General features: G+C 44.3%; 1 protein-coding gene across 1 annotated transcript in view; it reads left to right on the top strand.

Moving 5' to 3' along the window:
• The first annotated feature begins 4,597 nt into the window (after positions 1–4,597).
• Positions 4,598–15,393, top strand: part of ANKH (ANKH inorganic pyrophosphate transport regulator) — a 109,355-nt gene continuing 98,559 nt past the window's right edge. Inside the window, exon 1 of the mRNA XM_026121852.2 lies at positions 4,598–5,102. Within this exon, the coding sequence (XP_025977637.1) occupies positions 5,007–5,102 (96 nt within the window). The 5' untranslated portion in view covers positions 4,598–5,006. The remainder of the gene's footprint in view (positions 5,103–15,393) is intronic.

The raw sequence follows: 15,393 nt of genomic DNA, 5'->3' as shown, positions 1-15,393 counted from the left end.
GCAACTATAAAACCGAAAAGGAGCTGCTGGGATTAATCTTCCAAGAAATGGCTCCATGAGGCTTTAATGGTGCTGCAGCTGGGATAGGGATGTCCCCTGGTCATCTACAGCTTGAGACAAGCTGCTCCTACCAGTTCACTCAGTCCAGAACTGCTGCAGAGTCACATGCCTCACAGCACTGCAAAGGAAGAAGTAGTATTGGACCCAGACCAGAAGCCCAAAAGCTAAATAAGGCAATTAACTCCAGGCCCACAATTCATGCATACAGCTGGGACTGCCCCAGGCTGTGAGCTTGAGCAAGCTGTGGAGCAGACATCCAGTGACACTGTTGGGAAGACAAGGCGTAAAGAGCACACGTTGCTGGATGCCCTGTGGTAGAAGGCATGTTCTGCAGTTGTCCCCTGCTGCAGATGACAAGAGACAGCATTTTGATTCTTATCTGAGAGGAGTCAGGCACTTCTGACTGATCCAGGCCTCCCTGTGCCACAGAAAACTGACTTTCTTTTTATCTTGATCTATTAAGTAGTAATAGGAAGCTTCCCCTGCCTCATAAACTGGGAAACAGCTTTGCTGGAAGCTGCTGGGGACTTGTGCCTGCCAAAAAAAGAAAGACATGGGCTTCCTGCAGGGGCACCATCTATTTTATCTAATTTGACAAGTCAGCTGGGACCAGAGCAGACTGGCCTCAGGGAGGGGACACAGGATGATTGTAATGACCATTTTTATTCTTCTCACCTAGCTTGTGGCTAAATTGCATCTGGATTACTCAGACACTTGTCTGACTGACAACCCTCATTCCTTTGGCTGTTTTCTGGTCCTTTAATTCAGCTCTATCCTTTCATGGAATAAAATGTTACATAAACCTATAGACTTTTCCTACAGCATTTCTGTATTTTTCCTAGTTAGAAAATGCAATAGCTTAGAAGCCAAGCCGGTGTATGAACAAGACCAGGCACACAGCACAAGAACAGTGCCCACTGATCCTAATGTTGGTCCACAAGGAGTAAGACAAGGGGAGTTGCACCAAGCCTTTGAGATGAGGGCCTTCTGGAAGGAGAATGAGCCTACAGAAATTGCAGTAATACAGGCCTAGTTTATACCTAAGCAGAGAAGGCAGAGAAGGCCGGAGAAGCTCTCCTCTGCCCTGCATGAAAAGAAGAATATGGCTGTACAGATATCCTTCCACTGATGCTTTCCCAGATAAGAGACAGAAAAATGCAGTAGCCATCTGCTCTCTCTTCCAGCCCAAGGCCATTCAGAGATCAGAACCATTGGCCATTCTGTAGCTTGGGAAAAAGTTTGTCTGTCCTCTTATGCCTCACAAATTCTGTTACCAATGGCTCAGAATTCTTACAGAATGAATGCTTATCAAAAGCTAGACTATAACAATAAAAAAAATGAGGTAGAAGGGGGAAAGATTTGGAAGAATATCTCTAAAAAGCAGGATTGACAGCTAAAGAGCCAACTGTGGATGGAAAGACCAATCATAGTGATTAATAAAACAAGACTTCTTTACTCTAGTAGGTAACTAGCAGTAGCTTCAGCAAGGAAGCAGAGGCATCTTCCTGAAGGAAGGCAACAGCACAGCAGGGTCCTCACAATATTTCTATCGTCTGGCTTTGCGGTGAGGGGCCTGCCTTGAAATCAGGAAGGAAATGGGACTCTCTAACACATGTGAAAGCTCATGTGCTGATCCGCATGTGGGATTTCTGACAGCATGAGTGAAGTTAACTCACACTGCCCTGATATGGATCTGTCAGGTGGGACACCTTCAGACTTTGACCCTTCTTGCCAAAGCAGCAATTACAGACACATTTGGCTACCAGACACAAGGGAGTTTTCTGATACATTTTATCATCTATACTACAATGCACTGCAGAGAAACCTATTATAGAATTGTACATCTTCCATAAGGACTTCCATCTTTGGTGATTGCCTCCACTCAAGATTGGATTTGAATCACTTCAAGTTTCTGGAATAGCTCATTTTTCTAACAAAAGTAGAGAGATGATGTCTAATTATTTCCTGCTGTCCTCTGTGTGTCTTTATTACTCCATTAAACAAACAGACAATGTTTGGTATATGAGTAAGAAATGTAGTGTTACAGAAAATATGCTAGAAAGGAAACGATTACTAATCACTGCTTTTTGCTCAAGACAGCTAAAATGACCTATTTACTCAGCTCATCAGCTGAGCAAACTACTGACTTCAAGATGTCAGAAATCATCCTTGTTCTTTGCTTCCAAACACAATTTAATTTCTGTAATGAATTTGAGGGACTGATTTTTATAACAGCAAATATGACCTGGACTGAAAGAGAATTACCTTCTTCCCATAAGCAAAAGACATGAATTAGAGGAAGACAGACAAACTTAAATATAGTCTAACAGTATATTTTTAATATATGGGACTCAGAAAGGATCAATTACATTACCATTTTCCCAGGACATTCCAGTGCAGGTTACGAAGCAAATATAAACTACTGTTAAAACAAAAGTATACTATTGCTTTAGGCAGTAGAAAGATTAAAAGTTAATCAGAGCTCTAAAGTGGTAATCAGATGGAAATTAATTACACATATAAGGGGCCTGATCCAGTATCTACTGGAGTAAAAAGGTGTAAACTACCTTAAGAATACATAATAAATCCCCAAATGGGTAGGCTTCTGTTATACTCCATTAAACTAAACAGGTGTCTCCTTATTTCCCAGACCGGACATAATTTTCTGACAAAGTAATTGTTATGTATGCCTTATATTTAGCACTGTGAGCCACATGCTGAGTGTTCAAGTGTTTTGATTTAGGAAGCTTTAATTTTGAAGTACAAGCAAGCAGGCTATGTCTAAACTGGCAGGTAAATTAGCTCAATACAAGCAAATCAATCGGACTGAATGTTCCCCACCATGGCTGTGGTTCAAAGCAGTCCTATGGACTAATTACCTGTTCAAAGCCTTATGCCCCCCCTACAGGGACAGGAGATCATTAGATATACACCTGGAGTACAGCTTCCAGTTTAGTTTCTTTAGAAAGGAACCTAGTTTGCACTTCCCAATACCACCCTGAGAAATAATCACACTTCATTCATACGGCTGCAGCCACAAGTTGTGCTGCAGCACCCAGGTTTGGATTTGCTCTTTTGTTTATACCTTGGGGGGAAACACTATTCTCCAAAGGAAGATGAGGAGGATCTTCCCTCAGAGCATGAGGATTTAGTGTTAACTCAAAGACACTGATGCATTCTTCTCTTTTCAGCCTATGATCCTTTCCTGTTTTACACTGCTCCACCACTTTATTCCTATGACTTTGGTGCCCCCTCTGTGCCTACGGTATTGTAAGTGATCTATAGGCCAAAGGCAGTCAACTTGCAGGTTTGGACTCTCATATGGCTCATGAACCTCATAAGTGCTTTCAGCTGGACCCTACATGTCCACCAGGAAGGCCGTGCTGCCAGGTGAGACAAACTCCAGCTGTAGGAGGGAGAAAGTCTCCAGCAACAGCTGAGGCTGACTGTGCCAAGTCACCATGGGAGCCAGCGGCTCTCCCACTCCAACCTCACCCCATGGCCAGTCATCTGCCTGCTAAGCATTTTCAGAGCTTGCCTCCTCTTGACTCTCCAAAACATGTGGAACGGCTCTCAGGCAGATGAACATTTTAGTACATGAGCCTCTGAGCCACAGAGGCTGGCTGTCACTCCTCTACGGACCAGATACAGATGTATTTTTCCTCACATGACTTCTGCTTTTGGAAATACTTGTCAACCTTCCCTTTTTAAGCTCTGCTTCCTTCCCTGGTTGTCCTTGCTTGATCACACACCATAATCCCTTCCACATGCTGTTCAAGACGTGACAGGTGACACCATAAAACTAAATGCTTCAGAGGAACTCAATCACAGCAAAATCCAAAAATTCCCCTGTAATTTTTAAAAAGACCATCTGCAAAGCATCCAGAAGGGCTTTGCTTTCCCTTCCTTCCTCCCATCCCCTAAGCCAAAAGGGAGTCCCCAATTTTACAAGCCACGGGTCAGAAGCTATGAAGGGTCCCTCACGCAAGCAGGCTCGGGTCCCATTACACCTTCCTGCATCCCCAGCTCGGGCAGCCCTTGAAAAACGAGCAGGTTGTACCGGCAAACGCTGCTCTGGGTGACCTAGCGGAAGGGAAGCCCTGGGTCAGACACCTCTCGCTCAACGACTGCTTAAGGGCCCGGGCCTCTCCGGAGCACCGGGCGCGGCAGCCGCCCCAAAATGGCCGACAGCGTCGCCCCGCGGGAGGCCGCAGAACCGCCCGGCGCTGCGAGGGGGCTCCGCGGACGCCCCCGGCAGGTGGGGGGGTGGGGGGGCGAGCAGCCGGCTCGTTGCCCCCCCGCGCTCCGCCGCCGCCGTTAGGAGGAGCCGCTCGGTGCCGCTCTTCTTTCCCTTCCCTTCGCCTCGCTCCGCTCCCGACAGGCAGCCTGGGCGCCGTGCGTGTGTCAAACCCACGTGTCTCGGGAGCCCGGCGCGGGCAGCGGCCGCCAGCAGCTGGGCCCCGCCGGCCGCCCGCCGCACCGCCCGGCCCCGGCCCCGCACCGCGGCCTGCGCCGGCGGCGGGGGGGGAGGCGGCCCCGCGGCGCTCCCGGGATGGCCGCGCTGCCCGCAGACACCGCTGGCGGCCCTGTCCCTCCTCTTTTTTTTTCCGGCGGCGGCTCGTTACTGTGTGGGAGGAGGGCGGCAGGGATGGACTTGAGCTTTCGGCTTCCCTGCTAAGGCTGCAGCGCAGCGCAGCGCGCCGCGCCGCACAGCCCGCGCCGGCAGGGCAGGGAGGCAGCGGCTTCCCCCGCGCCGCGCTCGCAGGGGGCTCTGCCTCGCTCCCTTTTCCTCTTCCCTTTTTTTCCTCCCTCCTCTCTCGCTCGCACGCCGCTCTCGCCCGCACGCACACACCCCTCCTTTGCCCTTTCATCCGTCCCCGCCGCCGGCCTCCCTCGCCGTCTCCCGCCGCGGCAGATGCGCCTGGGCCCGCCGCGCATCTGGTACTATGGTGAAATTTCCAGCGCTCACTAACTACTGGCCCCTGATCCGCTTCCTCGTCCCCCTGGGCATCACCAACATCGCCATCGACTTCGGGGAGCAGGTAACGCGCCGCCCGCGCCTCCCCAGGCCCCCCCGGCCCCGCGGAGGGCTCCCTGGCGGCCGCGGCCCCGCAAGCTGCGCTGCCGGGCGGCGGCTGCGGGCGGCGGGGGATGTGCTCGTCGCCTGCCGCCGCCTCTCCAGCGTGAGTCCCAGCAGCGCGGCCGGGCTGGAGGCTGCTCGGATGCGCGGGGGTTGGTTTGGCTTGCTTTGGTTTTGGGGTTTTTTTTTTTGTTTTTCCCTTGTATTTCAGGATTATATAATCCGAAATTACATAATGCATTTGTTTTTGTTGCTTTCCGTCCTCCTATTGGAAATGATTTTTCAGGTGAAATCACAGCGTAGTATTTTCGCCTTCCGCGCAGGGGGAGCAGCCGCATTGCCATTTCCAGGTCAGCCCGGCGGCTCGCGGCATTTAAACCGGGGCCGGGGCCGAGGCCGGGGCCGGGGCCGGGGCCGGGTCAGCGCGACGTGTTGGGGAGCGCTCCGTCGCCACCCCGCGCCCTGCCCGGCCCGCGGCGCTGCCGAAGCGGCGCAGCCCCTGCGCGGAGCCGCCGGGGCGACCCAGCCGCGGAGTGGGGAGCGGGCAGGTGCGCTGCTCTCCGCACCCTGCGGAAGCCTGGGCAGGGCAGGCGCGGCCAGAAGGGCTGCACTGCTGCTGCTGCTGCTGCTGCTGCCGCCCCTGCTTGTGCAGCAGGCAGATTGTCATTTTAGCCCCGCTCAGATGCCCTTCCTCATCCAAGGCTGTCCTCAGCCGTGGGCACCCTCCTTGCCAGCCACCTTCGCCAGCAGCCCTTCTCCTTCCTAATCCCAGTTTGTGACATTTGCGCTAGAAATACCCTGCATACTTGACATACGCTCTTCTCTCCCTGGGCTTTTAATTTGGGATGCTTGTTTGTCATAACGTTGTGATGTGGAGAGTGCTCTGGTCTCTCGGATCGCTGTTTGTGTCGGACGGCAATACAGGGCCTTGCAGTGAAATTTTTAGTAGGGCAGTACACACTGATGCTTATTTACAAGCGTTAAGCTGCACAGCCACAATAAGTATCCCATGTCACTTTTATCCTTGTCATAAGTCACTCGGTTTTGCCAAGAAGCTGGTATTTTCTAACCAGTGTGCACTTGCTCCTTGAGCAAATATACTGGGAAATTAGGTGGATAGTTCCACCTGTAGGTAAAGAGCAAAATCAAAGGAAAAACATTACAGTAGGAAAAAAATAGTTAATGCTACTGATACGTTTATCGTAGTTGTTTTAGTCTCATAATCCTATAAATTTAGATAAGCCATGATATTTAAAAAGGTGTGATTGGATCCCTGTCTAATGACTACATACTTTCCTACTAAGTCAGTCTTCTCTAAACCCTGCTCAAGAAAAGAAAACCACCCAAGATAGAGAGGGGATAGATGAGGGAAAAGTAGCTTAAATATTAATAACTAACATGCAACAGAATTTGAATTGAATGCAATTCATTCAGAAAACTTAGTATGACAGGTGCATATATACAATTTGCTTCAAACAAGGTCATCTTTATTCAAAGTCAATGCCAGCCTGTTAAAAAGTTCCCATTGACTTCAGTATGCTTTGGATCAGGCTTCAAAAATTAGTAAGCAAATTATTATGCATCTCTCAAAATCGGTGTGGCTTAGCAAAAGAGGAGCCCTTCCCTCAACAAAGAAATTACACTTTTGTAAATGAGGGCCATTCTGTCTGGCCTGGCACCAGTGTCCTGGTCTCTCGTCACACTGTGGGGATGATACTTACAAGCACATATCTATCCAGCTCTTTCAGCACTGTGGAGAAAATACCTCGCAAAAGGGAATTTAAATGATAGCCACCTCACAGATTGGGATTGTCCCTGCAGAGGAGTTGGGGTTATTTGCTGTCTGGCAGGCTGGGGAGGTACCTAATTAAAAAGAGAAAAATCTAGGGAGCAGGGACACTTCTGCAGAAAACCTTGGGTCAGAAATGGGAGCTGGAAAGATGCCTTCTGCACTAGCCTAGTGGGAGACTTACCTAGATGGGAATCAGGAAACTGAGGCAGGGACAAGGAGACTCCTGGTCTGAAGAGATCCTGTTACGGACACAAGGATAGTAATTTTACTTTCCTGTTTATAATACGTGCAGTTATTTGCTGCGTTTGTAGGACATTACAGTTAGGCTTGTGTTGCTGAAAATACATTGATCTCCTGAGCCAGTCACCTTTTTGCTCTCCAAAATTGTAATCATTTTAATAGCAGGGCCGAATGGAGGCAACGTAAAAGAATGGCTGTGCCAACTGATAGCTCTGAGAAGGCTTCAGTACCTCCGTTTGTGAATGTATGCTTCAGATAAGAAAGATTTCTAAGAACGTTAGTATAAGTTAGTCAAATTTACATGAAATGAAGTTACCACCTCTGAACAATACCGTAAAAGAGACAGAAGAAAAACTTTAGGTCAACTATAAGAGATCATTGCATAAAACTAGGGGAGAATGAGCCTTGCCTGAATGGGGAAATCTTCTTTTTAAGGATTATTTTTAGGTTTTTTAAGGAATATTTTAAGTCATGAGCTTTGATATATCTTACTCATACATTGATATGTCTTATTCATACATTGCTTTCTCAAGCAGGCAGAGTATTTGGAAGCAGAGTGCTCAAATCACAGCCTTTTTAATAAAACCTAATAAACTAGCCTGAGATTGAAAAGCGAGAAGAAAACATTATCTCAACTTTTTTTTAGCTTGAAAGGCTTCTCTAAGTCTTGAATGCTTTTATCCAATGGCTAATGTGGAATTTGTGGTAAAGATATAGAATATTTGTAGAAGATAGTTTATGACAGTTGTCCTTGTCCTGTATGATTATATGTTTTCTATGTCAATTCTGTTTAGTTTGTAGGAAGTAAAAAATGCTAGAGCAGTGCGCATAAAAACTAACAAGCTCATCTCCTGCTGTCTGTTCCAGAAGCACTGTAGTCAATGAAGAGTCAGTCTTCTGTTGGCCTTTAGGCCCTAATCCAATAACCCTTTAGACAAAGCTATATTACAGAGTTACTCCAGTCTAGTCAGCTGATCTCATGTTCAGCTGATAAAATCTTCTTGGACAAATATCTGAATTTGGGTTCTGCTAAAAACAAATAGAGCAGGTAAATTAACAGAATGTAAGAGAAATAAGCCATTTCTAAGCTATTTTTGTTATTTCCTTTTACTGCCCACTTCTCATAGAATTTATTTACAATACTATGTAGTTTTAATGAATTTTTCTTCTTAGAGTAAGGCCTCCAGGAAAACAGAACCAAATATTTTGGTTCATCTTTCCTTCTTTGCACAATATGTGTGTGTGTGCGCGCATGTACGTGCACATGTATTTAGTTATTTATCTCTACCTATACACGCACACATGCACACATACACACGGCACAGCATTTTCATCCAGAGAGCCTAACATTTGCCACTGGAAGGAAGATTCTTATTTTCCTTCTGCTGCTGAGAGCATTCTTAATTCTTAACATTTTATCACAAGATTCGCTATAATTAGTGGTTTATTTAGAGGCCATCTGCTGGAGATCAGAGTTTGCATCAAAAATCCCAGCTTCCAGGAAAAAAATTGTTGAGTGTGTTTGCTTGGAAATAAATAAACATGATGGAGTGCAACACGCAACCTCAAGCAACTCACTCAACCGCAAAAAACTCACCCAGCAGATAATACCACCCCTACCCATACACTCGAAAAGCCGTCACCATCCAAATCCCTCTTCCTTTAGCACCATTTCAAAGCTGCTGGTGTATGTTGTGGTGGCCTAATTTGTCATTTACGTGTACATTTGTATTAGCATTATTATAAAAGGGGAGAAGTGCGGTGCACATCAGTTAACTAACTTGCTCAGAAGTGCGTGGTCAGCCTCGGGCAGGATTAAATACAATTTGCGAATATGGCTGATAACCCTGTTTGCTGCTTGCAGAGTCACAAAGGACAGATAGCAATATTTTGAAAACAGTGTCAGCACTAGGTGGCCTGTCTGCCGTAGTTTTTCAATTATCAACTGGAACAGTAGGGTTTTTTTCCCTGTTTAGCGGTAATATAGCCAGGCCCTGAGTTATTAGTTTGAATTGGTGTCACTAGCCATTGGTTGGGCAATTTTATTTGCAAACATAACCATTGTGTCTACAGACATAATTTTATTCAGTGGCATGTAGTTCCTTGGAAACTAAAACCAAGCGAACGGAGTCCTACTGCCGCTTTCTCCTGAAATCACTAGGGTGCTTTGGTCCTGCAGAGAAATTGCCATAGATTGCACACGAGTTAGTAGTTGGGATTAAACAGGTGAGCCATAAAGGCAATGCTAACTATTTTTGATTGGAATTTTTTTTTTGCAGTCATTGCTTGAAAAATAAACAGCTTTTTTTTCCCTGTATTTGAATGGGTTTCTCTTTTATTCTTAAGAAAGAAAGTGTTGCCAGAAAAGCAGAACAAGTCATGAATAATGTATCAAAAAGAATTAGGGAGCTTATCTTCTGTCCGTGGCATTTGCAAACCTAGTAGGAGGTTAAACATTTTGATTAATGCTTTATGAAGACCATTTTGGGGGTAGGTGTTGTTGCCTGGAAGTTTAGAAAAAGCAATGGGAGAGCTCATATTCCCAACTGTTCCTATGGGATTTGGGCCAAGTTACATAACCTCTTTGTGTCACAGTTCACCTGTCTTTGGTGTGCATTAACGCCCACTTATGTGTCACAAGGATGTAATGAAAATTAGTGTTTCAGAAATGCTCTGAGATGAAAGGTGCTATACGAGTACAAAGTATTCCTGTGATTGCTATTGTGAGAGGTCAGTGACTCATTTTAATCAAATCAGATAGGACTTTAGCACCATATAAACAGGAAACCTAACAAGATCTTATAACTGGTATAGACTACGACTGTGTGTGATTACCACCACCACATTATTAGTATGGAACTAGTATGGTAATTTTAAATTAAATTTAGATCAAATTGTGCTGAAGAAGCAAACATCTACAATGTCTACTATCAACAGATTTTTTTGTTTAATTTCAGTGGTAGTATTTTGAAGGAATTCATTTCTCCTGCAGGATTTGCAAACCAGATATTGTCAGGGAAGCTGCTAAGAAAGAAAAGTGAAATACATTCAACTTCGCTGTCCAGAGTGAGAAAATCCAAGTGAGAGCTTATCTGAAGGTATCACACAGAGTGAAAAAATGAACCACACACAAACAGAGGAGTCATTTCCAAGATTTATACCTCAGCACTGACTCCAGAGATTTTCTTCTTCTAAGCAACGCACCTTTACATCCTCTTACATGGCAGCCTGAGCCCTACAGCATTAGCTCCTAGATTATCATCTGCCAAGCACTAGCAATGGCAATGCTAAGTGCTCTGTAGATCACATGGCCCATTTTTCAGACTACACGAGCGATTAATTAGGCTTATATGTCAGCATTAATTGCAACAGGCATCAGACACCAGACAGTCCATTCACCAGCCGTGCAGAGCATTTACAGGAGTTGCACAACAAGCAATGTACACTGACGTCTGGGAAAAAGTCAAAGATCTAATAAGACATATTAGCAGCTAAAAGCCAAATCTCAGCAATATATTAACTCAGAAGGTTACAGAGGCACATACTCCCAGCAGCTAAACGAGTATATATTTACAGTTTATAACATATATGATAAACAGGCAAGAAAGAGTGTGGGGGTTATAATTCTAGTGAGGGTTTCAGATAGTACGAGAAATTGTGAGAATGAACCTTGGAATGAGACGTCCATCCCTTGCAGTGCTCCATGTTACCGTATTGTAAAATATGTAAGCTACAGCTCAGGTCTGCATTGTGCCTCACTTGTCAATACTTTATCTTTTTGCATCCTACCCTTTCTGTCCTTCACAAAATTCTTCAGTTTGCTGCATCCCACTTTCATCCTTCCCACTCCCCATGACTGTGTCAGCACTGACATGATGACTCCTCTGGACTTTCTTACACTTCACAGTTAAGAACTGGCAGGTTTTGTAGCTCATGCTACCTGTTAAGCATGTTTGGAGTAGCTGGCTAGCTATTTAACTGTAGAACTAACCAATTTCCAGGAAGGTATGGAGGGAGGAAGGGGAAAACAATTAAAATAGTTCAATTCATCTCAAAACTGTTCATGAATTCATATGATTTTTGCCAAGTAGGTTGATGCAAAATAAAACTTTCATGTCTGTGTGGTGGAGACAGTTCTCCCCACCGGAAGATTGCCCGAGGCAGTGGGAGGCCAGGTGTATTTATGAAGTCTGCCTGGCAGTTCAGGCTCCCAGTCTCTATGGTGGAGGGCTCTCTCTGGAGATAGTCCAGTTTGCTTAGAATACTTAAGTGGTCCTTGACTGAAAAAGGATCACACTGTACTTGCCACGTTGCTTACTTTGGAGATAGGGACCTGGGTTCCCCTTCACGCTCCAGGGAAAATCTAGTAAACCCAAAGAGCGTTAGTAAGGAAAGTTGAAAATACCCATAACCTAATTTTAAACCGTGGGTTCAAAACTGGAACTTTGAAAGGGGACTGAACCACTGTATTCCTTATCATGGAAAGAAATGCCAAAAGTAAAACTTCTGGTTTTGAGCTGAACTGACCATTTAATTTGTTTCAGATTTTTTTGGTTTGTGTTTTCTTGTTGCATTTTCACAACAACAGGAGAGCTGACTTCCACTTGTATTTGATTTGGTCTAACCTAATTTTTTATAATCTTTTCTCATTTTGCTGCTGAATAGAGAAACTGGTTGTATGCAAAGACTTACATGACATGATCAAACTTATAACTGTTTGAAGATGAATGGTTGTGTTTATGTGCAAAGAAGTGAGGCTCCAGCTCTGAAAGTGCAGTGACTTTCTATCTTGATTCTAGACAAGACATACATGTCTTTCTTTGCATCAGTTTTGCTGATTTTGGAATAGTGGTGTGTTTCACAAGGCAGTTGAAAAGTTTATTCCTTCATGTTTGTAAAACATGGGTGTAAGTTGCTGTATAAATAGAAAATGTAAATATATCTGCCAACTCATGCAACAACCTCTGTTGCATAAAACCGAGCAATGCCAGATTTTGCTTTGTAGCAACTTTCAGAGATCTGTGATTTTCTTTAAATAATGTATATATTGCTGCTAAGCTAGATTCTGGTTTAAGTGGCATATAAGATCAGTATTTGTTCAAAAATTGCATAGAAAATTTGTACTGACCTAAGATTTTAACCAGCTAATCGAATTAGTTATTGGTATCTCATCATATTTGTACTTGGCAACCTGTAGATTTTGGAAAGGGGAAGCCGGGGTGTTAATGTGCAACTAGATCATCAGATTATGCTTCCTTCCGCTTGCTTGATTTCCTATTGATGTGATATTCTTGTAGCTGTGGCGTTAGACTCTGCTGCTGCTTTTTCAGATAACAATTGGCCTGAGAATTAAAAAAGAACTGCCATAAGAACAAGAGATCTAAATTGCCCATGAACCTCAGTGTCTGAAACAGCACAGCGCTGCAGTTCTCCAGCTTCTCTCTGATCTATGGTATCATTTCTGTTTAAGATTTTCCACAGAGCCTTGTTACCCTTAAAGTTTGTCTGCATAGGCAGTTTTCCCTGATTAGTTCCTTTCTGATATACGGTAGAATAAAAATGCCTGCCTGAAATGTTAACCAATAATAATTCCAGGTGGAAACAAGCCTTGGTCTTCCAAAGAGAGTTAAAGTACAGCATTGCTATTTGTGAACATAATTGATTTCTGTACCCTTTTCAAGAGCAAGCTAGAAAAGGAGAGATGAGAAATACTGGAGAAATAAAGCAGTTATTTAAAAATACATTCACTGTTACAATACCTTTAAATCTCAAGCACACCATATATAATTCTTTTGCCAAGATTACACAAATAATTCTCTGTTTCGGGTTTGACGGGAGTGTCACTCTTCGAGAAAGGGCGATCGCTGTTGCCCAGCATTTGCAGTTTTCTTTACTGATGTAGCACCCTTTCTGAATGGTGGTTCAGCGAGATTACAGTTTTTACTGTTGCAAGTGTTTTGTCCAGATTGTTAGAAGTGGCATAAAAAACTGCAACACGCAACTTATTTTCAAACAGTTTGCTTCACATGGCTGTTTTGCATTGCTATTGGATGAGTGCTAAGGTAATTGTTTCCAACCTTTTTCAATTTGTAGAGCCCAGAAAACCTTCCAGTGGAGATGCAGAAAAAATTCCCACCCACACAAGCTGGATAGCGTATTTGAGCTTACATTTGTTTGGTCCTCTTTCTCTGACTCCTTGTAAATAGCTCTTCAAGTACAGGGTTCTGTAAGCCACGGGTTGAAAACTCACTGCACCGACGCACATGTTAGTAGTTTCCTGACAAATATATTTGAAAGGCTGTTGGCAAGGAACAGGTCTGTCTTCTTGCCTCCTTAGCTCTTAAATTAGTGAATAAAGTTAGAAGCAGGTTATATCTGAATTTTCTTACATTTGTGTAACTGCTCTGCTTTGACCTACACTGGCCTAGGAAAGAGTTGATGCATGCCATCTGGGACTCATTTTTTCCCATAGTAGAGTCAGATGGTTTGCATGTGTAGACATAAAGGGCAGAGCTTCACTGCATCCACCATTCCTGTCCTGTTTCTTAATGACAATATTTGACATTTACTTCCCTGAAAATTGAGGATTTATATTTAGATTTTATAAGGCTTGCTTTCCTGTTTGCTTCCTACTCATGCTGTGTTTACCTCACTTTCATTCTGCTACATATCAGTGACCAGTGTCATATTTTTATAACCTCTCTGTCAGTGAGCAGCAGCTGCTGTTTCTATAGCCATGACCAGTTAGGCTGATTCTTGCTGTGATCAGCCCCAAGCAGTTCCCTCCTTATTGTGAAGATTTTCGTGCTGTAGCGTATCAGTATGTTCCAAGAGCGTGAGAGCCTTTGATCTTAAGTCTGTAATCCTGCAGATGAAAGGCGGTGTGTTGCACAAGTCCATCTTTACTCTGTCAGCATCTACCAATTAGAAGGTGTTTAGCACATTTGAAAAGAAAATGAATAGTTAGCAACATTACAGCTCTGGAAGACACTTCACATTTTTGATTCTGCTCACATGGAAAAAAATCTCAGTTATGTAAGAGGAAACATTATAAAAATTAAGCATTTGTAGCTTGGACAAAAAGGGAATTTGATAGCTGTCTGCAATTATATGAAAAGTATAATCATGCTGGAGAGGAAATAGTGTTAGCTAGGTCAGTGCTGCGCAGGAGAACATGGCCAGGAGCAACAAGAGAGATCGGGACAATTAAACACCGTTTAGACTGGAAAGGTTTTCAGATAATTCTGCAAGTAAATAGCATGAGTTGTTCCATCTCATACATTACTTAGTTTTGAAATATGTTGGCATGAAGAATCCTGTGCTTTAGATGGCATTAGATGGTAGTTCCATTTTATGTGAGTTCAAATTCAGTGAATAACTGAAAGCAAAGAATATTGTCGTCAATGTAAAGTACTGTGCAGGGTACGTCACAGCTGAAGACCAAGTCTTCTGGCAAGGGAGACAAGCAACTTGGGAACTGTATATTCCTCAAAGACACACATTGCAATCTAGAAGGGTAATGCAGTTATGGACTCAGCAGCTACAAAGGGTGTTTCAGGTCCTGCAATGACATAAAGCACAGCAAAGTGCAGTATCTTCCAGCCCTGCACCCAGGCTGTCTTTTCAGTTCAGTTCTGTGTATCATTTGCTTTGCTTGGTTGGCTCTTAAATATTGAAGGAGTTTAGTTATGCAGACATCCATATGGCCTTGTCACCAAATTGGAACCTGCAGGACAGCTCTTTACTGTAATTGATTACAGGTAGTTATCAACTTTTGCATGACCCAGGCAGTTAAGGGCATAAAGAAACCCTGGGCCAGTAGATTTCACAGTTAATGTGCTGGCAGCAGAGGAACAGGAAGGCTCAGAGCCATGGTCTCAGTCTGAACCTCTAGAAGGGACATGTGGGCAAACACGTCTTTCCTGCTTTTCTTCTGCTTCCCACTCCTGACTTCCTTGTGGGCTCAGATCACAACTGCCTTGGTCAGTCAGTCCATTTTGCCTTCTCCTGTAATTGGCTCTTGCAACTTACTGCATCAGGCCATCCCTCATCCTCAGCCAGTGTGGCATTTTGGAAATTAGTTTGAACGCTAGGATCATTTACAATCCACTCGCCATAGCACAAGAGGCCTGCTTAGGAAAGGAGCTCAATCCTGCCACTCACTGACCAGCCAGAATTGAACATACCATGTGATGTACTCAGAAGGACAGCTACTTTTCCC

This window comes from Dromaius novaehollandiae, chromosome 2 (genome assembly GCF_036370855.1).
Source record: "Dromaius novaehollandiae isolate bDroNov1 chromosome 2, bDroNov1.hap1, whole genome shotgun sequence".
NCBI classification, from domain to species: domain Eukaryota; kingdom Metazoa; phylum Chordata; class Aves; order Casuariiformes; family Dromaiidae; genus Dromaius; species Dromaius novaehollandiae.
The sequence above is the reverse complement of the archived record's forward strand: the minus strand, read 5'-3'. Positions and strand labels throughout refer to the sequence as shown.